Source organism: Amphiura filiformis, chromosome 6 (genome assembly GCF_039555335.1).
Source record: "Amphiura filiformis chromosome 6, Afil_fr2py, whole genome shotgun sequence".
Taxonomy (NCBI): Eukaryota; Metazoa; Echinodermata; class Ophiuroidea; order Amphilepidida; family Amphiuridae; genus Amphiura; species Amphiura filiformis.
This window is the reverse complement of record NC_092633.1, coordinates 55,605,578-55,630,984: the sequence shown is the minus strand read 5'-3', so window position 1 is coordinate 55,630,984 and position 25,407 is coordinate 55,605,578. Positions and strand designations below refer to the sequence as shown.

At 37.3% G+C, this 25,407-nt stretch overlaps 1 protein-coding gene across 2 annotated transcripts in view; it reads left to right on the top strand.

The window, feature by feature from the left end:
• LOC140155662 (polyglutamylase complex subunit TTLL1-like) overlaps positions 1-24,420 on the top strand; it is a 46,393-nt gene extending 21,973 nt beyond the window's left edge. For both annotated transcript variants that reach the window (XM_072178586.1, XM_072178587.1), the window contains 10 exons: positions 7-111; positions 1,068-1,143; positions 8,597-8,731; positions 10,225-10,333; positions 10,944-11,024; positions 15,852-15,914; positions 18,227-18,313; positions 19,166-19,275; positions 21,426-21,479; positions 22,285-24,420. In XM_072178586.1, coding sequence (XP_072034687.1) covers positions 7-111; positions 1,068-1,143; positions 8,597-8,731; positions 10,225-10,333; positions 10,944-11,024; positions 15,852-15,914; positions 18,227-18,313; positions 19,166-19,275; positions 21,426-21,479; positions 22,285-22,408 — 944 coding nt within the window. In that variant the 3' untranslated portion in view covers positions 22,409-24,420. The remainder of the gene's footprint in view (positions 1-6; positions 112-1,067; positions 1,144-8,596; positions 8,732-10,224; positions 10,334-10,943; positions 11,025-15,851; positions 15,915-18,226; positions 18,314-19,165; positions 19,276-21,425; positions 21,480-22,284) is intronic.
• Positions 24,421-25,407: the final 987 nt, after the last annotated feature.

The window sequence follows — 25,407 nt, the reverse complement described above, 5'->3', positions numbered from 1 at the left end:
CTCCAGATTTCATTCCCACCACATTCTTACTACCAGCTGATTATAATCTTTTTGTTGAAGAATTTCGCAAGAATCCGTCCAGTACATGGATCATGAAACCAACAGGAAAAGGTGAGTCAAATGAACAAATTCTGGTTTGTTTTGGGCACAGAGGACTACAGAGCGCGTACCACCAGTCAAAGTCTCCGCCTCATCTGATAACGAGGGCCGATTGTTCCATGAAATGCGACAGGCGAGACTGCTACGCAATTTCCGCGTATTTTCACAGTCTATCGCGTAATCGCGAAAGCACGCAATGCTCTATCGCATATATGCAAAGGCACGCAGCGCTGGCGTGATTGTTAGACACGGCACGATCGAACAATCGACCCTCATGAATATGCGAGAACTGGTAGCATACAATACACGGGGACTTTGACTGGTGGTACTTTCTCTGTTTATCTCTTTCCTCTATGGTTTTGGGCTATGGTATAGTACTATTTTTTAGTAGAACAGTACAGGTATGTGATGTGGCTGATTCTGGTTATATAAATATCAGCAGCTCATAATTGGCTGATCAAGGAAAAAGCCACCAGGATCTGTCCCCTGTTCAATATAAACAAAAAAGAACAGAGCAGAAAACAAAAGGCTTGAGATTTTGATATCAGTGGAAAGCCTATAATTTTCTCATTGACCTTGTGAAATATTAGGCTGAAAGATGTTACGTTTGGATTTTGTACCCATGCATAAAAAGCATTCAAGTACCAGGATGAAACTTTGTAGGTAGATGGTTCAATTCCATCATGTGTTATGCTTTTAGTTGAAGGGCAAGATAAGTAGAGGTCCTCAAACCCAACACTGCATTTGTTTGGGCAGGAAATTTGCATCACTTGACTCATCCTACTTGGGGAGATGGGATTACTTTATCAGGAAATATACATGTTTGAATGATCCATTTATAAAGCTATATTGTAAATCACAAAGTCAGCCCATCATTATTTGTTTGACCATCATTATTATGCATATGTGAGATGTAATACTTTGTTTGGGTAATAAAGTTTCTAATCTCTTCTGTTTTCATATTATAGCAAGAGGTATTGGCATATTCTTAATAAACCGTCTTTCACAGTTGAAGAAGTGGTCTCGTGACAGCAAAACTTCATCGTAAGTATCTTGGCATAAGCACTACTTATATTCAGGCATGAAAATTTTCAGCGTTTTAGCTGATTTCAGCATTTTTTGTTATTGTTTTCAGTGTTTTGAGCCTATGTCTGAATCAAATTCACAGATAAAGGTAAAAACAAGGGTTTCAGTGTTTTTTTAAGACCAGTTTTCATGCCTGTATATTAGTAGCTGCATAATTTTCCAAGTTAATAAGAGTACCGTATTAACCTCATTAGCACGCTTCCCTAGTTGACATCTCCTGTAAACATTTCTAACTTGCATGTGTTTAAGAGGCATTATCTGTTATTTTGGAGAATTTTTTAAAAATGTTTGCCACGGTCAAAAATGGATTTCCTTTAAACTTTCATATTTGATGCACCTTGACCTGAAACAAACTCACATGAAATAAATTTGGGGAAAATATCCCCGTTGCCATGGTAACAGCCAAATTTTCATTTTAGGCCTATTTTCACAATTTTTTCATTTTTCAGCAGTCAATTTGTCAAGTTTTGAAGCCAGTGTTACTAATATACACAATAAATATAAATTGTTTTCTTTATAAGGTATGAATAGGTCAACCCTTAGATGCCGCATTGAAAGTATAAAAATAATCACCAGATGTCAGGGTGGGTTATACCATTTATTTGAAATAGGGGTGTTTTTCAATTTTTTCAAAGTATGAAAATATACCAACTTTGTATAGCTCATAAATCATATGGTAGTGCTCTGATTTCAACATCGACCACAGCATGTTGAGATGATACATTGGTCTTATGAAAAAGTTACATTTGAGCTTGGGGAAAATACATCTGTATATACAGTGTTGCCAGACATTTTCCTATTTTTCGAAATTCAAGACACATCTCACCTTAAATTAAATGTTGTGAAAATGAATCATCATCCTTTCAAGGAACATTTATTAGAAAGAGTTTTTATTCATATCAAATTTGATCAGTTATAATGGTCAGTGTTGTTCTAAACCACATGGGTGTTGCCATAATTGGGGTTTAATTGTAAGATATGAAAATTTTTCAGCTTTTCAGCTATTTTGCAGTCTTAAAAATACCAAAATACAATGGCATGCATTCCTAAAATAAAGATGTGAAAATGAAGCATCCACCTCATCATGTTGAGATGATACATCGGCCTTATGAAAAATTTACATTTGATCTTGGGGAAAAACATCTGTTTATACAGTGTTGCCAGATACTTTCCTATTTTTTTGGAAATTCAGCACTAGTCTCACCTTAAGTTGAAAATGAAAGTTTATTAGAAAGAAATTTACTTTCATATTAAATTTGATCAGTTGTATAAATGGTCAGTGTTGTTCCAAACCACATGGGTGTTGCCATAATTAGGGTTAAATAGCGAGATGTGGCTATTTTCAACTTTTTACTTTACAAGTTTAAAAAATACCAAAATACCATGGCATGCATTCCTTAAAAAATATGTGAAAGTGAAACATCAACTTCACCATGTTGAAATGATACATATTTGGTCTTATGAAAAATGGGGAAAACATATGTTTATACAGTGTTGCCAGATATTTTCCTATTTTTTCGAAATTTTAACACAAGTCTCACCTTAAGTTAAATGATGCGAAAATGAAACAGGGAAAGTTTATTAGAATGAAATTTACTTTCATATTAAATTTGATCAGTTGTGTAAATGGCCAGTGTTGTTCCAAACCACATGGGTGTTGCCATAATTAGAGTTTAATAGTGAGATGTGGATAATTTCAAATTTTTATAAGTCTTAAGGGTTCAAATAGCGACGTTTTCACATATTTTTTGTGGACCTGAGAGCACATCAGACATATATTGAAATTTGCGATATAATACAAATTTTATGGCAAATGCTTAAAAATTATTATTTTTGAAATTTAACAGATCTCAAAAGTAAATTGTATAAATCTAGTGATATGTACTTAAAGTGTATGTAGCTGGAATGAAAAGCCGTCCATCATATGAAAATTTGACCTTTCGTATTGAAGATATAGATTTTTTCACCAAAACACCTAAAAATGTAGGTCTTTTGGGAAAAAATCTATATCTTCACTATGAAAGGTCAAATTTTTCAATTAACATTAATTAATTGATTAGTGGTCGGCTTTTCATCCCAGCTACATACACTTTAAGTACACATCATTAGATTTATTAAGTTAACTTTGAGGACTGTATGTCAAAACAATATAAAAAAATCAATATACATAGTTTACCCTACAATTTTTATTGTACATGTATCGTGAATTTAAAAAAATCAAAATTATTATATATCAGAAGGACATTCCTCGTATTCAAAATTCAATTTGGTATGTCTGATGTGGTCTCAGGTCCGACAAAAAATACTATGCAAAGGTGGGTGACCAATCCCTTAAAATAAAAGTTAACAGCTAACTAAAATTAAGCTTTCAAGACTGAAGGAGATTTATATGAACACTTTTGCAGATATTTGCAGGGTTAAAGCAAAATAAAAAATCACCAAATGTGGATAATTAAAAGTTGTCTGAGGAAATATCCGTTTCAAGTAGAAAAAGAGGACTACTGGGCACAGTATACCTATAACATGACCCCCGGAGGGATTTGTCCCTTGGTTAAAGGTATACGGGGATGTGCCACGGTTTTGGGGGTACCTTAGCAATTTTGGTATGTCGATTGGTGGGTTTTCAGTGGAGACAATACGCCAAATTGGGCGCATTAAGGCAAAAGTGCCCATAAAAGCGCCAAATTAGGACACATTTGTGTGCTTTTTGGGTGTTTTTTGTGAAAAATTGGAATACTATAGCTATAACTTTAATAAGGTGTCGTTTTAAAACTGAAAATGTATCCACATTTCACTATTAACTCCATTTATAGTGGCATCATCCATGTGGTTTATTCATGGCAGCGATTTAAACAATATAAATCCTAAAGTGAGACATACGATGAATTTTGAATACTAGGCGGTTACCCGTATTTGGCGGTTCTCGGCTGTCGCGATTACCTGGCTGATGGTGACTGTACTCACCAAGTTTTATGCCCATAGGACATTTTTACTAATTTGACCTCAGATGACCCCTTGTGACCTCAAAATGACCTTCCAAAATTTGGCTCTAAATGTTGACTGTACCCACCACGTTTCATGCCCATATGACAGTTTTTAGTAATTTGACCTTGGATGACTCCAAAATGACCTTCCAAAAATGTGACTATAAAAGTTGACTGTACCCACCAAGTTTCATGCCCATACGATAGTTTTTACTAATTTGACCTCAGGTGACCCCGGATGACCTTGAGTGATCTTGGCCCACTAACTGAAACAAACCTGTTCTGTCTGAGGTCCAGATGCACCCATCCACCAAGTTTGAGGAACGTGTGACCCCTTGTCTCCGAGAAAATAGGCGGAAAACAGTTTTTACTAATTTGACCTCAGATGACCCCTGGGTGACCTTGACCCACTAATCAATACAAACTTGTTCTGTCCTAGGTCAAGATGCACCTACCCACCAAGTTTCATGCCCATATGACAGTTTTACTAATTTGACCCCTAGATGACCTCTGGTGACCTTGACCCACTAACCAATACAAACTTGTTCTGTCCCGGTCAAGACGCACCCACTCGTCAAGTTTGAGGAACGTCGACCCCAGTCTTCGAGAAAAACAGTTTTTACTAATTTGACCCTGGATGACCTTGGGTGACCTTGACCCACTAACCAATATAAACTCGTTCTTCCTCATACCAAGCTGCACCCACCCACCAAGTTTGAGGAACGCTACGACCCTAGTCTCCGAGAAAAGAGGCGGACAGACAAACAGATGATTTGACCCCTGGATGACCTTGGGTGACCTTGACCCACTAACCAATATAAACTCGTTCTTCCTCATACCAAGCTGCACCCACCCACCAAGTTTGAGGAACGCGACCCCCAGTCGCCGAGAAAAGAGGCGGACAGACAAACAGACACACAAACACACAAATCTGGTGAATTATAGTAAGACTAGGCGGTTACCCGTATTTCGCGGTTCTCGGCTGTCATGGTTATTGGCTTTTGTAGATCTCAAAATCAGGGTGTGTCCTTTGGCTGAGATCACTGTCCTCACAGATGAGGTCAATAAATATTGCAGCTTTTTGCAATTTGACCCGACTTTCGCTCTCAAATCTGAGCTTCCTTGGCCAAAGGGACACCCACCCACCAAGTTTCATGAGCAATTTGAAATTGTTATGTTTGTTGACCTATGACCTCTCAACTGTAGGTCTGACAAAAAGGTCGCAGTGGAAACTTTTGTTTGTTAGTCCAAGGTCCACCCACCCACCAAGTTTGAGCTCCATAGAGGCAATTTGAAATGTTTACCTTTTTGACCCATGACCTCTTAATTAACCGTAGGTCGGAAGAAAAGGTCACCGTGGAAACTTTTGTTTGTTAGTCCAAGGTCCACCCACCTACCACATTTGAGCTCAATAGGGGCAATTTGAAATTTTTACCTTTTTGACCTATGACCTCTTCACCGTAGGTCTAAAGAAAAGGTCACTGTGGAAACTTTTGTTTGCTAGTCCAAGGTCCACCCACCCACTAAGTTTGAGCTCTATAGGGGCAATTTGAAGTTTTTACCTTTCTTGACCTATGACCTCTTAACCGTAGGTCTGACGAAAAGGTCACTGTGGAAACTTTTATTTGTTAGTGCAAGGTACACCCACCCACCAAGTTTGAGCTTCATAGGGGCAATTTGAGATTTTACCTTTTTGACCTATGACCTCTTCACCGTAGGTCTGACAAAAAGGTAACCGTGGAAACTTTTGTTTGTTAGTCCAAGGTCCACCCACCCACCAAGTTTGAGCTCTATAGGGGCAATTTGAAGTTTTTACCTTTCTTGACCTATGACCTCTTAACCGTAGGTCTGACGAAAAGGTCACCGTGGAAACTTTTATTTGTTAGTGCAAGGTCCACCCACCCACCAAGTTTGAGCTTCATAGGGGCAATTTGAAATTGTTACCTTTTTTGACCTATGACCTCTTAACCGTAGGTCTGACGAAAAAAGGTCACCGTGGAAACTTTTATTTGTTTGTCCAAGGTCCACCCACCCACCAAGTTTGAGCTCTATAGGAGCAATTTGAAATGTTTACATTTCTTGACCTTTGACCTCTTAACCGTAGGTCTGACGAAAAGGTCACCGTGGAAACTTTTGTTTGAGAGTCCAAGGTGAACACATTGGCATGGCTAGATTTGTCATTTAAAGTGTTTGAAATTAGACTTCAATTGAACTTGACCCCGGCCTTGACCTTTGACCTTAAAAAATATAAACTCGTTCTTCCTCATACCAAGCTGCACCCACCCACCAAGTTTGAGGAACGCGACACCCCAGTCTCCGAGAAAAGAGGCGGACAGACAAACAGACAGACACACAGACAGATTCTGGTGAATTATAGTAAGATAGAAGGAAATATTTTCCGAACTCAAATTTAGAATTTAAATTCACATACTAAGTGTTCTTAGGTTAATTTTTTACCTTAATATTGCGTTGATTCCACAATAATTTTAAGGATGTGTACTATTTTTAAGACTTGTAAAAAGCTGTAAATATCTAAATTGTCATATTAAACGCCAGCTATGGCAATACCCATATGGCTTAGAATAACACTGACCATCCACGGTTGTTTGATGGGATCATTTATTCGTTTTTCAAACAGAACATCATGTACAACCAAATTTTAGGCTTAAACAGCTAAAAGTGATATCATGCTAATGTATACAGATGCTTTTGAGTCCTTCTCAACTTTAATTTTCCTTTTCTTTTACAAAATTATTCACTTTTATAGCATTTTTAAAGCTTTTTCGGATATAAAATGTATCTATTAATGCCAAAATTGGTGGCGCTATTTAGTTACAGGAAATTACTCTTTCAAGCTTTTAATACAAATAATTCCTTTTATTGTTTGATAAAATATGTTTATAAAATTTCCTTGTTCCTTGTTTCACCTATTCCAGCTGTTTTAATGGCAGTATTCATCACCTACCCCTTACAAATAAAGAAATATGATGTAGGATAAATAGCGCCATCTGTAGTTGGGATTTAGTTAATAATGAAGCCAAATCTATATACATCAAACAACCGTGCATCCCAGATGATCAAATTGAATATGAAATTAACTTTCTTTCTAAAAAGATATCTTCCGTATGAAGGTGAAGTTTCATTTTCATATCTTTTATTTTAGGGCTAGACTCAGAGACTTGTGTTGAATTTTGAAAAAATAGGAAAATATTTGGCAACACTGTATAAACTGATGTTTTACCCCCGATCAAAATGACTTTTCATAAGGCCAATGTATCATCTCAACATGACGAGGTCGATGTTTCTTTCTTTATTATAGAAATGCATTTTGGTATTTTTATGACTTGTAAAAAGTTGAAAATATCCACAAATCACAATTAAACCCCAATTATGGCAACACCCATGTGGTTTATCTGGCAACACTGTATAAACTGGTGTCTTACTCCGCCCCCAGATCAAAACAATTTTTTCATAAGGCCAATATATCATCTCAACATGACGAGGTTGGTGTTTCTTTCTTTATTATAGAAATGCATTTTGGTATTTTTATGACTTGTAAAAAGTTGAAAATATCCACAAATCACAATTAAACCCCAATTATGGCAACACCCATGTGGTTTAGAACAACACTGACCATTATAACTGATCAAATTTGATATGAATAAAAACTCTCTTTCTAATAAATGTTCCTTGAAAGGAAGATGTTTCATTTTCACATCATTTAACTTAAGGTGAGATTTGTGTTGAATTTCAAAAATAAGAAATGTCTGGCAACACTGTATATACAGATGTGTTTTCCCAAGCTCAAATGTAACTTTTTCATAAGACCAATGTATCATCTCAACATGCTGTGGTCGATGTTGAAATCAGAGCACTACCATATGGTTTATGAGCTATACAAAGTTGGTATATTTTCATACTTTGAAAAAATTCAAAAACACCCCTATTTCAAATAAATGGTATAACCCACCCTGACATCTGGTGATTATTTTTATACTTTCAATGTGGCATCTAAGGTTTGACCTATTCATACCTTATAAAGAAAAAATTATATATATATTGCGTATATTAGTAACACTGGCTTCAAAACTTGACAATTTGACTGCTGAAAATGCAAAAATTGTGAAAATAGGCCTAAAATTGAAATTTGCCTGTTACCATGGCAACGGGATATTTTTCCTAAATTTATCCCATGTGTGTTAGTTTGAGGTCAAGGTCCATCAAATATGAAAGTATAAAGAAAATCCATTTTTGACCGTGGCAACTCTATTCTAAAAAATAACAGATAGTTCCTCTTAAGCACTCCTTTCACTTAATGTACTTTTAGTGTTGAAAAATGGAAGAGAATGCTAGTTGAATGATAATAAACATCTCAGCATCTTTAAGGAAATTAGACACTTTTTCTAAACTGTGATGATTCATTTCAGATTCCAAGCACCATCAGCCAAAGAATCCTACATCATATCCAGGTATATTGATAATCCATTACTTATTGGTGGTAAGAAGTTTGATCTCAGAATCTATGTATTGGTGACGTCATACAGACCACTTAAAGCATACATGTGAGTACACTAGAAACTGAATAAAACTGTGAGGGTGGGAGTAATGGTAGGGGTAGAGACAATAAGCAGTGCAGTCAGTAATAAGCAGTCAAGTTAGCTCAATCGGTAAAGCATAAAACTGTGATGGTGGGAGTAGTGGCAGGGGTAGAGGCAATAAGCAGTCAAGTTAGCTCAATAGGTAAGGCGTAAAACTGTGAGGGTGGGAGTAATGGCAGGGTAGAGGCAATAAGCAGTCAAGTTAGCTCAATCAGTAAGGCGTAAATCTGTGAGGGTGGGAGTAATGGTAGGGGTAGAGGCAATAAGCAGACCAGTCAGTAATAAGCAGTCAAGTTAGCTCAATCAGTGAGGTGTAAATCTGTGAGGGTGTGAGTAATGGCAGGGGTAGAGGCAATAAGCAATCCAGTCAGTAATAAGCAGTCAAGTTAGCTCAATCAGTAAGGCATAAAACTGTGAGGGTGGGAGTAATGGTAGGTGTAGAGGCAGTAAGCAGACCAGTCAGTAATAAGCAGTCAAGTTAGCTCAATCAGTGAGGCGTAAACCTGTGAGGGTGGGAGTAATGGTAGGGGTAGAGGCAATAAGCAGACCAGTCAGTAATAAGCAGTCAAGTTAGCTCAATCAGTGAGGTGTAAATCTGTGAGGGTGTGAGTAATGGCAGGGGTAGAGGCAATAAGCAGTCCAGTCAGTAATAAGCAGTCAAGTTAGCTCAATCGGTAAGGTGTAAAGCTGTGAGGGTGGGAGTAATGGTAGTGGTAGAGGCAATAAGCAATCCAGTCAGTAATAAGCAGTCAAGTTAGCTCAATCAGTGAGGCGTAAACCTGTGAGGGTGGGAGTAATGGTAGGGGTAGAGGCAATAAGCAATCCAGTCAGTAATAAGCAGTCAAGTTAGCTCAATCAGTGAGGCGTAAACCTGTGAGGGTGGGAGTAATGGTAGGGGTAGAGGCAATAAGCAGACCAGTCAGTAATAAGCAGTCAAGTTAGCTCAATCAGTAAGGCGTAAAACTATGAGGGTGTGAGTAATGGCAGGGGTAGAGGCAATAAGCAATCCAGTCAGTAATAAGCAGTCAAGTTAGCCCAATCGGTAAGGTGTTAGACTCCGGTTCATTGGTGTTTTATGATGTCAGTTTGATCTCCAGCACGGTCTATGTTTGTTTTTGTGATTCATTTGAGCCAACTTAAAAATTCCCCTGACCAAGGAACTAACTGCTTGTTTGTCTCCGTTACCTGTACAAAAACTGGTTAACCGATCCTGGGTGTGATGGTTTATTGTGGTTTGTATAGGGTGTATGCTTCTTGGCTGCTTATCCATTAGTGTATCAGGATAGCTCTTTCTTGACCCTGCCCCTTGGTTCAAGAAAGAATGGGTGAATTGTGTTTTTTAGGCAGGACAGTTGTGTTAAGAGTGTATGGACTCAATATTCCAATTATAACAACCAAATGTTATAACATATGACTTACTTTTGCTTTTATATCTTCTACACACCTTAAATTGGCAGATACAAGATGGGTTTCTGTCGTTTCTGCACAGTCAAATACAGCGCCAATGTTAATGAATTGGACAACATGTTTATACATCTCACCAATGTCTCCATACAGAAACATGGAGTAAGTATGATGTCATTCTTTACAACTCATATCATTTACTTTATTAGTGGCTGGCTGGTCTGAGTTAAGGCAATAATTTTTAAGATTATGCCATTTTCAGTTAAAAAAGTGAGGCCAATGAAAGAAAGTACCAGTACTATCCAGCACTCACATTGTGATGTAGTGTGTGGAACAGTTGGCTATTTGCCATAGCACCATAGACTTTAATTTTCAGGGGGTAATTAAGATTACCAATGTACATTAAAATATGTGAAAATCAAAGGTTTAGAAAACTGGAGGGTCTCTGTTTGAGCTAATCATACAATACGGTTTTTAGATTCTACCACTGTATCAAAAATCTTTTCTTTTGATATGAGATTTCTAGCTAGCCAGGCAGGTGCCCTTGGTTGTCCTAGCCATTATGGTGCTCGGTGGCTATTCACAATATAAGTTCAAAATTGAAAAGAGTAAGAAGTGAACTAATTCTGATATTTACTCTAAACTGCAGCACTATCATCATCAAATTTTGTTCTTTAAAAAATGAAGTATGTTTTGTTTTAAGTGAAACGTGTGTTACAAGTTATATTTATCTCATTGACATTGCCCTTATTATGAACCTTTTCATTTGTAGGAAGATTATAATGCTCAGCATGGTGGTAAATGGACTGTTGAGAACCTGAGGTTGTATCTGGAAGGAACTAGAGGGAAAGAGGTAAATCAATTGATATGGGTGTGTAGTAAAATGGTATCAGAGCGCCAAATATTGCTTGATTGCCAATATCCTGCCTGCCCAGAGTCTGGTCAAGGTATTCTTCTAAAATTGGCTATTCTAGCTGAAATCCATACAACCCCTATGGAAAACATGGCCTTAATCTCCCACACAGGGATGGGGTTACCTGAATGGATGACTTGTGTAGGAGATTAAGGTCATGTCTTCCATAGGGGTGTATGGATTTCAACTGGAATAGCCCAATGTGACAAGAACTGATTTATTTGAAATGAAGTCGGAAACAGCCAAAAATTGAATGATTTAGGGGAAATTCAAAGAAATAATGATGGCCCATTAATGGGGACAAAGTTTGATCCTAGGTTAAAACAGATACTGAGAATTGGTGGTAAATATGTGGATATTTATTTTGCAATATTTTATTACATTATATAAACTCCTCAAAAAAAGTTTGGAAACTTTCAAAAACGGTTGTATATCAGAACATTTTGAAATCTATCTCCATATTGTTTTATACCAGCGAAAACATTGTTCTTTTTTGTCAACAATGATACCTCATTTGTGATGATAGCTTATTCCACGGCTGAGTAACTTTCTTTGAAAGACAGAGAGGTCTCAAAGAAAATATGCGAAATAGGCCATTATCTGCGCTCATCTTATTGCACTGAATGAATGAACGAGTGGTTTAATGCATGAATGAAAGAATGAATGAAAAGTTGTTTGCAGTACATCATGTTGAATGAAAAGTGCTAGGATGGGATTAGCAGTTCTAATGTGGATTCAAACAAATCAACGCAAGTCAACCTGTCTTGCTGGTCACTTCTTCATAGTGGTCATTTGCAAGAAAGTTCTAATCAAACATGGTTCGATTACCAGACCTGGATAAGGCTCGCGCTATTGGTCAGCTGGAGGCTGGCATACCTCAGACCCGACCTCAGAATCACGTTGCGGCAACTTTTGGATTTTCCTGCAGTATGATCTCCAAGCTAAAAGTCAAGTTTCGTCAGACCGGAGATGTCAAAGACAGACCCAGAAGTGGCCATCCAAGAAAAAACACCGGCTGCAGAAGACCGGTATGTGAGACTGGCAGTACTTTGAAACCGTTTTTAATGAAACAGTGTTGTATTCCTTATTCATGTTTACTGAAGCAAATGACGCAGACAATGACAGATTTGGCACATTTTGTTTGAGACCTCCTTGTCTTTCAAAGTCAGTTACTCAACAATTAAATAAGTTATGGTCACAAATTTGGTGTCATTTTTGACAGGAAAGAACAATGCTTGTATTGATATGAAATAATATGGAAATAGATTTCAAATTTTTGTGATATAAAGCCGTTTTGGTAAGTTTCCAAACTTTTTTTGAGGAGTTTAGATCATGAAACTACTGTTAATTTCTGTGACATAATATTTTCATGAATTTGAACATTTCCATAACCCTAACCCAACTGAGTCTCACTAAAGCTCGCTATTAAAACCACTGCACTTGCATGCATTCCATGTGATGTGATGACGCAATCAGCCTAAGTCATATATACCCAGGGAGTTGCTGGCCGGGCCAGCATAATCCCTGTGACTACAGGTCTGTGATCTTCTGCGTGGCATGTGAGGGGTCTGTGGTAATCCTGGTGGTACCAAGTAACTTCTTTGTTCATCTTCTCCACTTTTTTGTTTCTTCTTTCCCTTCTGATAGCAAAAATACCATTGTGTGGGTTAGGGTTAAAGGCCTATATTAGGAAGAAAAAATATTCGCATGCATGAATATTTCACAAGTCAACTACACTCGTGAAATTTGTGAAAGTTTTATGCACACAAACATTTCATGCTTTACAATATGTTTGTCCAAGAGTAGTTTACTTGCCACTAATATCTATTGACTTGGATGATTTGAGCTAAGTTGATAAGGAAATAAAGATCTTACCTAATTTGGTTAATCCATTTTAGTTTAGGACTAAAACCCCATTTTATTTTAACCCTGAATCAAGACTTTTTGCCATTCGTGAATACTGCCCATTATTTCTTTGAATTTCCCTCAAATCATTAAATTTTTGCCTGTTTCAAAACCCCATGCAGGCAATGCAGCTAAACACATTTGAGGAGTACACTGTATGGTCACAGGAAGTTAGAATGTGTTTACCCCTGCATGGGGAGTGTTTGAACCAACTTGGCTTTGACCCCTCAGAAAGCACTTTTATTACAAAAGTTGAATACAAATCCACCTGCCTGACTTATGTTCTTAATTTATATCTCATCAGTAATACTAACCTTAACATATGTGTGTGCATATGGTAGGAATGTCTCATTATCATGGTCAATGCTGACATTATTTATTTTCAAAAGAAGTGCTCTTTAATAGTTTGCATGAAGGGGCCATAATAACACACCCTGCGTTTCAGTAACATGCTCATCAATTTCACCATGTAATCTTGTATTTGTATAGCTTTCTCATTGTATTGTATGGTTGATATAAGTAAATGGATTTGTACTATTTGTTTTGAACTTGCAAGACCTTCATCATCATGTATATATTAATTAGTGTAATACTTGTCTTTCAACATGTTTATGCAAGAGATATATAATACCTAGCTGATGATATAGGCTGAGTAATAGCAGATCATAGAACTGATGTGTAGGACAGGCATTCAGGGCCTACAAAATGGTGCTAGTAAGATCCACGATTGAGCTCCATAATAACAAGTCTAGTAATCCAACTAACTTGAGAGTTAATTCTCTGGTGTAATGGACAGTCTGAAGAATATGCTATCAAACCATGACCAAGTCAAGAAAATGATGTCACATACAAACCCCACACCTATATGGAACTGTTTTTCATACAACAGTTGCAATTCATTTTATACTATTTACTATATTATCTTTATCAAAATTGACTCATTAAATTAATTGACAGATTTCAGTAGTAGAGATTCAGTGGGTAATTGAAGACAATTACTTCCAACTAATATGCAGGAAATATGTTGATTTATCCCGGGTGCTGACTAGCTGTGTTAAAGTGTTGACTGATTGATTGCAGGTTTTATTTGCATTTTGTGAGACATTTTGATTTTGAAATGTAAATCTCAAAATGTGTGTTTTGTCACTGGAGTATATGATACAAAGCAGTAGCATAGGCAGAGGGGTAGAGTGCCCCCCTGACAAAAAATAAAAGAGAAAAGTGCCCCTCTGACCAAAAATTACAGAGAAAATCAAGAAAGCAAAGGAAAAGAAAAAGGGGAAAAGAGCCAGTTTCCCAACAAAATCCACCCTGATCATGGGTCAAAATAGTGTAAAATATCAATTTTTTTGTGCACTGAAGTATATGATACAAAGCAGTAGCATAGGCAGAGGGTAGAGTGCCCCCTGACAAAAAAATAAAAAAAGAGAAAAGTGCCCTCTGACTAAAAAATTACAGAAAATCAAGAAAGCAAAGGAAAAGAAAAGGGGAAAAGAGCCAGTTTCCCAACAAAATTCACCCTGATCATTTTTTTGTGCGCTATACGCATGCACATTGTCCCAATAAAGCCTTTTTTGGAAACTCAAAGACTAACATCTACAGCCTCTCTAAAAATAAATGGTATTATTTATATCTCACCGGGTCAAAATGATGCAACCAAGATTTTTTTCTTTGCCCCTAAAATATTTATTTTGTCCCCCTGACCAAGAACGCTGGCTACGCCCTTGATACGAAGTTGTCAAAAATACTTGCAAAAGAATGAAAAATTCAATGTTTACACGAATCCTGCCAAATTGAAATGACTCAGAGAATTCCTTCATAATCGCTAGGAAATGACTTTCCCTGGAGAACCTCAATGTTACACAATAATGATTTACTCATCCTAGATATTCAGATATCATTTATTACATGTTTGTCCATTCACTTGTGAGTCTGTGCTAACAATGCATATCCTATTTAAATGGGGAAGAAAACATTGAAATTAGAATAAGAAAGTTTTGAACCTGCACTTTTTTTTGGGTTGAATTGTATTCTGTGGTTGGCATCCACCCGCCTTCAAGGCCCGACTGAGTTCAATGGACATTTGATATGTGACCATTGTTTATTCATAGCATCTGTATATAGGCTGTGCTCTCCCTTTGTGGTCATGTGGTTCAGATCAAATCAATTGTTGCATAACACATGTATGACAGCGACCCTTGTGGACAGTGTGTCAGTTTTATGAATTTGATGTATTCACCGTAGAAGTAGTGTCGTGATGAAACCATTTGGTAAAATTGGCGATTGAGGAAAACAATTTTGAATATATTGTCCTGCACTCATCACGAGTGATGTCTGTGTGTGTGTGCAATCATATATTAAATTCAATACCGCTCTTTTCGAAGACACTTAATTGTACAGGTGTGAGTAAAACGTACATTGACTCAGCATAATGTGAAATTTCCATAGAATTATGATCCAGATCTTTGATAATCAATGGTGCGATGCAGAATTACATTATACATTTAGTGCAGGGCAATACATTCAAAAATTGTTTTCACCTATCGCTATGGTAATTAATCCTAATACATCACTACTTCTACAGCTAATAGTTACCATCACTGACCGTTATCTTGTAGTTTTGTTTTGGTTCAAAATCTAATGCTATTGATTGTGATTGATCAATTGATGGATAGATGGATTGATATGTTGATTGATTGATTGATTGATTGATTGATAGTTAAGTTTTGGTTCAAAATCTAATGCTATCGATTGTGATTGATCGTTTGATTGATTGATATGTTGATTGATTGAATGCATGATTGATTGATTGATTGATTGATTGATTGATGGATGGATTCTTTTTTCTTCCCTTTCATCCAGGTTACTGACAAACTGTTTGATGACATTAACTGGCAGATTGTACATTCACTCAAGTCAGTCTCAGTAAGTTTGAACAAGAAATGACAAAAAGCTATTATGGAGGCCGGTCGAGTGCAGATCCGTCGGAACACGCTTTTCAATACGGAATAAATGTCAACCTCATTGTGACATCATCCAAGCAGCAAAGTTCATTTCCCATTGAAAAGCGTTATCCGACGGATCTGCAGTTGACCATTCTGTATGCTTATGTTTTAATGGGCTATTCTGTGCGTTGCTTGCTCCTCAATGGAGGAAATTGGAACCCTGGTTCTTTGGCTTGTTTGGGGTGTCCCATATGGTGCAATAAAGGTCAACTTTGTTGCTATTTTGAAACAAAAATAATTTTCTCTATTATTTTCACTGTTTTTCATTTGATTTAATCATGAGGCACATTTTAAATTCCAGGAGAAATCCATACTCCCCCTATGGAAGATATGACCTTAATCTCCCACACATTTAGTGTGAATTTCAAATGGGGTTACCTGAATGGGTGACTCCATTTGAAATCTGCACCCCCTGTGTGGGAGATTATGGTCATGTCTTCTGAGTATAGGGGGTGTATGGATTTCATCTAGAATAGCCCAAAGTTATCACACACTTGTCTGTGATTGGTTGATATGTGATCTAATATTGCTCCACCTGTATTGGTCAGTGTACCCAGACACAAGAGCACAGAAAAAACCCATCAAAAGCAAATTCCTATTACTGTCCATGACAATTTCAACTATTTATGTTGCATGCAATTTGCAATGGTGTAACCGAATAGCTCATTTCTCTATTTTACTAAACTGCATAATATCTATGTATGATTGTTATTCAATGCTGAAGGATATGAATGTGCTAAATGTCATGATTTGTAAAGTGTTAAGTTTCCATGTTAGATGAGAAAGCAAAATCGTTAGGCCTAATGATGCATAATTTTATCCATATAATTCAAGACCTAAAGGAAACCACCAATATCCCAATTACCATACCTACACACTGTTTATTATGATATCAAGTTAGATGTAGCTTGTGTTACCCAGCACCAACAGAATGTGATCAAAATACCACATTTATATCAGTTGTAAGTAACTAAGCATGTCTTCCCTTCCTTTCTATAAGCAATTTCTGATAGTATTTTTACCCTGCAAATTGAATATCCTAATTGTGCATGTTTACTTTAAAAGTTAGCGTGCAGTTCGGTACCATTTTGCATGTTATGTGGTTAGGCCGTAGGTATTTATATGTAGGCTGTATTACCTGGTATGGCATGATATGCAATTAAAATAAATATCAGATTGAATCAGACTCAGTCATAAACTTTTTAAATGAGGTTGAATGGCCGATGGGTATATATCTCTATAAATGAAATTTGGAATTTCTGGTCATGTGACAGATGGCTAGGGATTGGCTTGATGGCTCTGTCCCATGCGTGAGATCGGCTTGATGGCTCTGTCCCATGCGTGAGATCGGCTTGATGGCTCTGTCCCATGCGTGAGATCGGCTTGATGGCTCTGTCCCATGCGTGAGATCGGCTTGATGGCTCTGTCCCATGTCTGTCACATGACTAGTCCAGCGGGTCAGTTGCCTGATGAAGTGTGATAATATCACACGCAACGTAGCATTGCTATAAATGGTAAGTCCAGTATTTTGATTCAATTCCAAATTTCATGTTACTACAACTAGATGACTGAAAACATTCATCAATTTATCTCTATAAATAATTGAATTGGATTTATTGCCATTCTGCTCTTGTATGTCCACATCTATAACCATAAAACATAACCCTAAATCTAGCACTGGTTCCTCTGCACTGCTGTGTGGCTCGATGACCATTAATAACCCTAAATCTAGCACTGGTTCCTCTGCATCGCTGTGTGGCTCGATGACCGCTTTACGTGACCAGAGAAACCAAAACAAGTTCTATCTTGAACTCTAACATTTCCCTAACTCTAACCCTAAAAGTAAAAATAGTTGCAACAAATCTGTCATGTGCTTCAGCATCAGGGTAGTATTTTCAATGCTTCCAGTGGGCTATTCTACACCCCTATGAAAGACATGACCTCTTAATCTCCTACATTGGGAGTGTGAATTCCAAATGGGGATACCTGAATGGGTGACTCCATTTGAAATCTATACTCCCTGTGTGTGAGATTATGGTCATGTCTTACATGGGGTGTATAGATTTCAACGGGAACAACAGTCTAGTCTGTAAAGTATAAATGGAGGTCGTATTTAAATTAGTGAATTTTAAACAATGTCAAAAAAAGCCCTGCAGAAAAATGAGCTAATCCAAGCAGTTTTGTGAAATTATTGTCAACTTGTTCTTGTCTTTTGTTTTGTATTTCTTCCAGAATATATTAGCTAATGACAGGCATTGCTTTGAGTGTTATGGATATGACATCATTATTGATGACAATCTGAAACCATGGCTTGTAGAGGTAAGAAAAGAACTCAAGTTTGTTTTTGTCAATAAAAAATTGAAATGGTGTCATCTAGAGCTAAAGCACTTGAGCCCTTGTTCTCTAATTCAAAATAATTCAATGGTGAAACATGAATATATTAAAAAGAAATCTGGATTCTGCCATCTGCTGAATTCATAACGATAATTATGTATATCCTTTTAAATGCTTCAGGGCATGAAATTAAGGTGTCAAAGAATGAAAAACACATCTTTTTTATAAAGATCACACATATGGAAAGCTCCAGATAAATAAGGTCCGGATAGGCGAGGTTGGACTAGATTCTAGGTATCTTCTTATAGAATCTTTGGATCCTTGGTCAGTGGCGGCACCAGGAATTTTTTTTCCGGGGGGGGGCGCATTGAGGGGCAAAGTGAATTTCAGGGGGGGGGCAAAATCAACAAAGTTTTTACTGGGGGTGCAACAGGGGAATATTCTCCCATGACCCCCAACAGGGGGTAAGAAGAGTTCTGACGGAAATGCCCCCCTGGCACCGCCACTGTCCTTGGTGTGATTTTTTTGCGTACACTGCGCGATGTACGCCAGTGTGTGCGACTGTGCGTGAGTAACGCGGAAGCGAATCCAACCATGCCAACACAATCGTGATTGGTTAGTATTGTATCCAAGGTTGTGCGTTTGCATTGTAGTTTGAAGTACGCGACATACGATCGCCGTTGGATCGAGTACAGCTGTTGGAAGCTGTGTTCATTCAATTGAAATACCCAATTATGAGGTTGAAATTTTTGAAATTTGTTAATTCCCATTGTAAGCTTTAAAGTTTTTCATGAATCAGTAATTTTGTGTTGATCATTGTGTGCTTCCTGTTTGCAGGTGAATGCATCTCCGTCTCTTACATCAACCACATCCAATGATCGTATCATGAAGTATAATCTCATCAATGATACCATCAACATTGTGATGCCATACAAAGACCTCCCAGAGTAAGTCTATTCCTCAACATATCAAATTAGCAAAATCATTGATTAGTGTTTATGAAATCTTAATCATAAGTAAATAATCATGATAGCTACAGAGAAACATTGCTTTCCTGCCACATTTTCTTGATGGATCTGATTTTTTATCAAAAAATAAATGTTTAAATTTTTTTCGTTATGTGCAATGGTTGGAAAATAGCCGAGTAGAAAGTAATGTTTCTTTTTAGACTTTTCAGAACTGTTTTTTACAAAATATGTGACTTTTTACTGAAAAAAAAGAGAGTAAGAAATGGAGCCTCGGTATTTCCAGTAGCTTATATTTTTCTTGATATGAGGGACAATGAGGTAGGTGTACAGGCAGACTATCTTATTGAAATAATGCTTCTACTGAATTCTGCTCAAAATAAGCTATTCCATTTGAAATGCACACTGCCCCTGTGAAAGAATTAGATGAAGTCTTCCACAGAGGGAGTATAGGTTTCAAATAGAATAGCTCATTGGGTAACTTCCATTTGAAACACTCACTCCAGTGTGGAAGATATAGGTAAACCCATATGCAAGGGGAGTGTGGGTTTCAAAATAATTAACCCTAGCTAATTCCATTTGAAAAACATATTCCCTCTGTGGAGGATATTTTCAAAATCTTCCACAGGGGGAGTGTGGACTTTAAATGGATTAGCCCAATAAGGGTTGTGGTGGTGTACACTGGAAGCACTGATATTACATTTGGGAGTGATTGCCGAATAGGGTGCAACTCTACTAGTCTTATTACAAGACTGCCCTACCCCAACCCTTAACCCTAACCCTAAACTCCGTAAACGAGGACTGGACTCAAGTCTAGCAAGTTGCCCCCTATTCGGTAATTGTACCTACATTTGTGACACAATCTGGTCCATGGAGATCAAAGGTGGCAAATTTGAAACCAAGATAAAGGGTAAATTATGGAATAAAAAACCATTAAATACATAAGTAAATAGACATCACAAAACTTCAGAACTTTAGAACCAAGTATGACAGACCTTTGGTGTTTTCAGTATGATAGCCTAAATGTCTGTTCTCCATGGACCAGATTGTGTCACATGAAGATGTGTACCAGAAGCGGGGGGAGTACTCAAGTTTGGTTTTGGTAGGGACGTGCCGCTGAGAATTTGAAAGTGGACCCATTAATATACCAATTTTTCAAGAAATTTGGACCCATTGATATACCAAAAGTCAAAATTTTCGGCCGAATTTTACCCAAATTGTCTTAGTTTTTACAAATTTCCCCAAAATTTCGGGAAAATTTTGACAATTTTGGCTAGATTAAGGAAAAATTGGGCTATTTTCCGAGAAAATTGAGAAAATTTTGAAAAAAGGACCCATTCATATACAAAATAGGCTTTGAAAAAGGGGTCATTGATATACCAAAAAGCTGAAAATGCTACCCATATTTACGGCACTTCCCCGTATGGTAATTTGTACTGAGTGCTGACAACACTTGATTACCAGTTGGTTGGGTCAACAGTTCAGTCCAGTAAACCTGCCAACTGTCACTTTGTTGTGTTTCTGCTGTGGAACTGCCCAGTGTCAGCCCTCATGATCTCTGTCTTGAGGTGGTTAATAGTTACCACTCTCTGTTTCTACTGAGCATGTTAACAGGTAATACTTCAAACCAAACCATATCACATAACCTTTACCCAGTAGAAACACACAGGTAAATACAGTTATGACCTGCTTTACAGTCAAGGATTAATTTGTTCAAGTAAATTGCCATTTGTACTGAAAAAGTACAAAACGGTTTTATTCATAAAGTTACAAAAATTAATATTACGTTTCACTGCCTGAAGAGAATTGCTAAAAAATTGACTTCCCTCCTGAGGATAGAATCTGTCAATGAATTGACCAGATCACCAGGCTGTCATTATAGCTAGAGGCAGTATATAACACAAATGGGTTAATGAGTTACATAAAAATGACCTTGTATGGTATTTAGGTCCCAGGAAGTGAATTTTGCTTGATCCCTCACTATAAGAGTTATTACCGTCGATTTGGTTGAAAAAGAAGGGGAGACATGATCAATTCTGTTCAGGCGGTGAAACCTAATGATATTGAGTAGTCCAATCTAGCTTTCCAAATGTTGTCTGATTCGTGTACTTATCTTGTCTTTATTATTCCAGCATCAGATGGCATAAGACCCCACCTAAGGAACTATATGGCGACTATGAACTTCTGTAAGTGGAAAATAAATGTACATTTAACTTAAAGGCACCCTAAATATGTATGAAAATTGATTTGAAGACGATGCCTCCCTAAACAAGTATGGCAAGTGTCATTTCTATACCCTAACCAAGTATTGGCTTTATCACTTTATCTTATTCCTTAAGCAAGTAAAGTATCAATTTCTGGACTCTAAACCAGTTATTTGAGACACAAATCCTTGATTACTCACAAAGGCAGAAAGTTTTCAAAATTTCATACAATTGTTTTCTCATAGGACCCTTAATACATATGATTTATTGAGTAAGAATACCTTTTTCTCAAATTTGCTTGTTATCTTGAAAATTACCCTTTTTATATGAATTTTTGATCATGGATGATACAAACAGAGGAAGAGGCTTACGCATCATACACTGGAACATGGAAACATTCAAACATTACAAACTAGCGCACGAGATCAAATTAATGATGCTTAATCGTTATTCTTAATATATCAATATACAGGGAAAGAAGAATTACGCATCGCACACTAGCACATTTAAACATGAATTTACAAATGGAAACATAACATGCATACCAGAGTAAAAACTCCGGACATACCTGTCTGTGCAGGGACTTGAACCCCAGACCTCTCGCTTGTCGGGCGAGCGCTCTACCACTGAGCTACACAGACTGTCCCTGATACTCACTGGTCAATGTTCAGTGCCCCCCCCCTGTAGTGAAAACAATTTGCAGGTGCAATGTTTTTGAGGAGATTTAATAGTCTGATTTATTTGACATCAAATTGATGTTCCTTTATTTTCTGTTTGTGTTTGATAGGTATGATGAGGAATTAGCTCAAGCTGATATAGAAAGAGACTCCAAGAGTAGACTTGGTGGAACTTTGACCTTTGGTGCAAGAGGTCGAGAGGCAAGGTCACGACCTACAGCAACTTGGAAATAAACAAATTTGATCAAGTTAGACAAGACATCTACATCTACAGGAATTCTGGGTAGACCAATCAAGACTGGTATCGCGCCCAGTGGTGCAGTATCACATCCGGTGCAGTAATAACAAATCACAAATACACGGCCCACCACCATATGTGCATGGCAAAGATAACGATAACAGTGGTATCCCACTGGTTTCAGCTTGGTTGGTGCATGCATTGAAGCTCTTGACTGTTGGTGATTGTATGGTTGTGATAGGTAGACTGTTCCATACAGACAAATGGCGTACTTTCGATATGTTCAACTAGGTTAGCCAGAATTCACCATGTTTTGTGTCACTCATGTAGGGTGAAATATTCCATATGCTTCTCTCTGCATTTGCATTTTGTATGTAGAATGCATTGGACTATTCCAGTTGAAATCTGTATAACCCATTTGGAAGACATGACCTTAATCTTCCACACAGGGGGTGTAGACTTCCCATGAGTCACCCATTCAGGTAATCCCATTTATACTCCCTCTGTGGAATATTAAGGTCATGTTTTCCATAGGGGGTGTATGGATTTCAACTGGAATAGCCTATTATTCTTGCGGTACCAAACCTTTGTAAAGCTCCAGTTCATTAGAAGTGCCATTTGATTTTTGACATACCCTCAGTGCTTGCAATAAGCCAAAATCTTCAAGGACACAATCAATTTTCACAGGCATGAACCACAGATATTGGGCTATTCCATTTAAAATCCACATTACCCCTGTGAAACATTTGGCTAAAGTCTCCCACAGAGGGAGTATGAGTTTCAAATAGAATAAACAATTGCGTAGCTTCCATTTGAAATACTCACTCCAGTTGTGGAAGATATAGGTCAAGCCATAATTCAGGGGGAGTTTGGGCTTCAAAATGATTAACTCTGACCAATTATATTTGAAAAACTTACTCCTCCTATGGAAGGCATTTCCAAAATCTTCCACAGGGGGGAGTGTGGATTTCAACTGGAATAGCCCATTGGAACAAAATTTTACAGGTAAAAAGACATATCAAAACATTTCAAATGTTACACTGGTCTGCATTCAGACACTTTATAAGACTTCAGGCTCATAAATGAACAACAGATATAATGCCATGGATACAGCATTGAGACTCTGGTGACAACATTTCATTGGGTCCTGTGGGCCCGTAGGGCAGTGTATCAGTGGCCTGCAGGGTTTTTCTTATCCCCATCTTTAAACCACTTTATTTTTTCTAAGGAAAAAAGTACCCATCATCCATATACCAAATGGCCGCAAATGCAACCCATGTTTGCAGTCCATTTGTACTTTAGTACCCCTTATATACCTCATCTAAAGATCCCCGCCATTGATTGGTTAAAAAGCGTGGGCATAGTTTTGACTATGCCCGCAAAAGTAACTATTCCCCGGGCATAGTTCTGCGTGTGCTTTGTTCCCAGCGTAAAATGATATTACACACACATTAATGTTTTCGCACGCTATAATTACATGGAAATCGCAGATTATAATCTGTGCCGTTCGCATTGAAGCTATTAATTTCTCTTTCCAAAATCGATGCTTTTAACTAAGCAGATGACAAGAATCTTAAGAATTGGTATATAAAACAAATATTGACTGCTTTTTATTTGGGGCATGGTTAAAATTATAGGCCCAAGGTGATCTCAAAACCATGACTATGAACCGAGGCGTACCCTCATAGCAGTCAATATTTGTATACTACATGTATGACCCCCACCCACCCCCAGGTAACACTTTGTGGATGTGTTTACAATGAAGGAATGATAAAAAATACACCAGTTCAAACTAATAGCTGTGGTAATTTAGTTTCATACACTCTAACAATATTGGTTTTTGTTATGTTTGCACAAAATCAGTTCAAGATATCCATTCCTTTAAAATCACAACCACAAATGATTTAACAATACTGCCCTCCATTACTTTGCATTGACTATTTTAAACCAATATTTCTAATCACACCAGCTAATATCTGAGGGCAGCATAATAAGAATATCCTCCTCCAGTACCAGACGATGGTGGACTACATTATTCACTGTGGCAACAGCCAATATCGTAAACAAAACAGACAATATGACGGCAACACTGCCTGGACATTGGACGCCCCGTGCTGAGTTGTGTTTTTAGCTCTATTGGCCCCGTTAAAGAAAAAAAATGCACAAAATATATTTCTCAGTGAATGTATAAATTTTCACATAAAAATAAATATTTTTGGATTCAAAATAAATGTGAAGAAAAAAAAATTATAGCCGGGAGTGAGCTGGACTCGATCTCGGGACCCTATGCACCGCAGGCGAGACCCGTTACCATTAGACCAAGCGAACCGTGATACACAATGGGGGAAATTTTAGGTATATATCATAAACATACCGTATGTTATTCATACAAAACATTCAAAAACAGTACTTACAATGAGGTTCACTGGCGAACCTCAACGGATTTAGACTGATAAAATAGTGCTTAATAACATACGTGACAGTTTTGGAATAATTTGAGACATTTTTGTGTTTACGTGTAAAACCAATGACAACGTCAAAATTCAGCCAATCTTGGCCGGCCCCCCCTGCTCCAGTACCTACATTGGTACGGGATCGGTTAATTTCCAAAACACCTGCATATTCTTATCAGTGATTTGTATTTGTATATCAGTGATTCTATGTATGTAAATAAAACCATTAAAACCAACTTGGAATTTGCAATGCTTGTTATTTCCTGTGGTATTATCCAGAGTTCATGAGGTTATCTGAATGGGTGAACACACACACACCATAGTGATTACTAAGTCTCGCCCAGGCGGGACAAAAACTTAAAAAAATTATACTTCAAATTTAAATGTGTTTTTCTGTTTTTAAAGTGATTTGACATTGTGTTTCAGGTGCACCTTATTTTGAAATAAAGAAATGAGTAGTTTTCTGAAAATTTTCTGAAAATTGATCAAAACTGTTTGTCAAATCCACCTGTGTTCGAAATACAAGTGAAAACAAAAGGAAT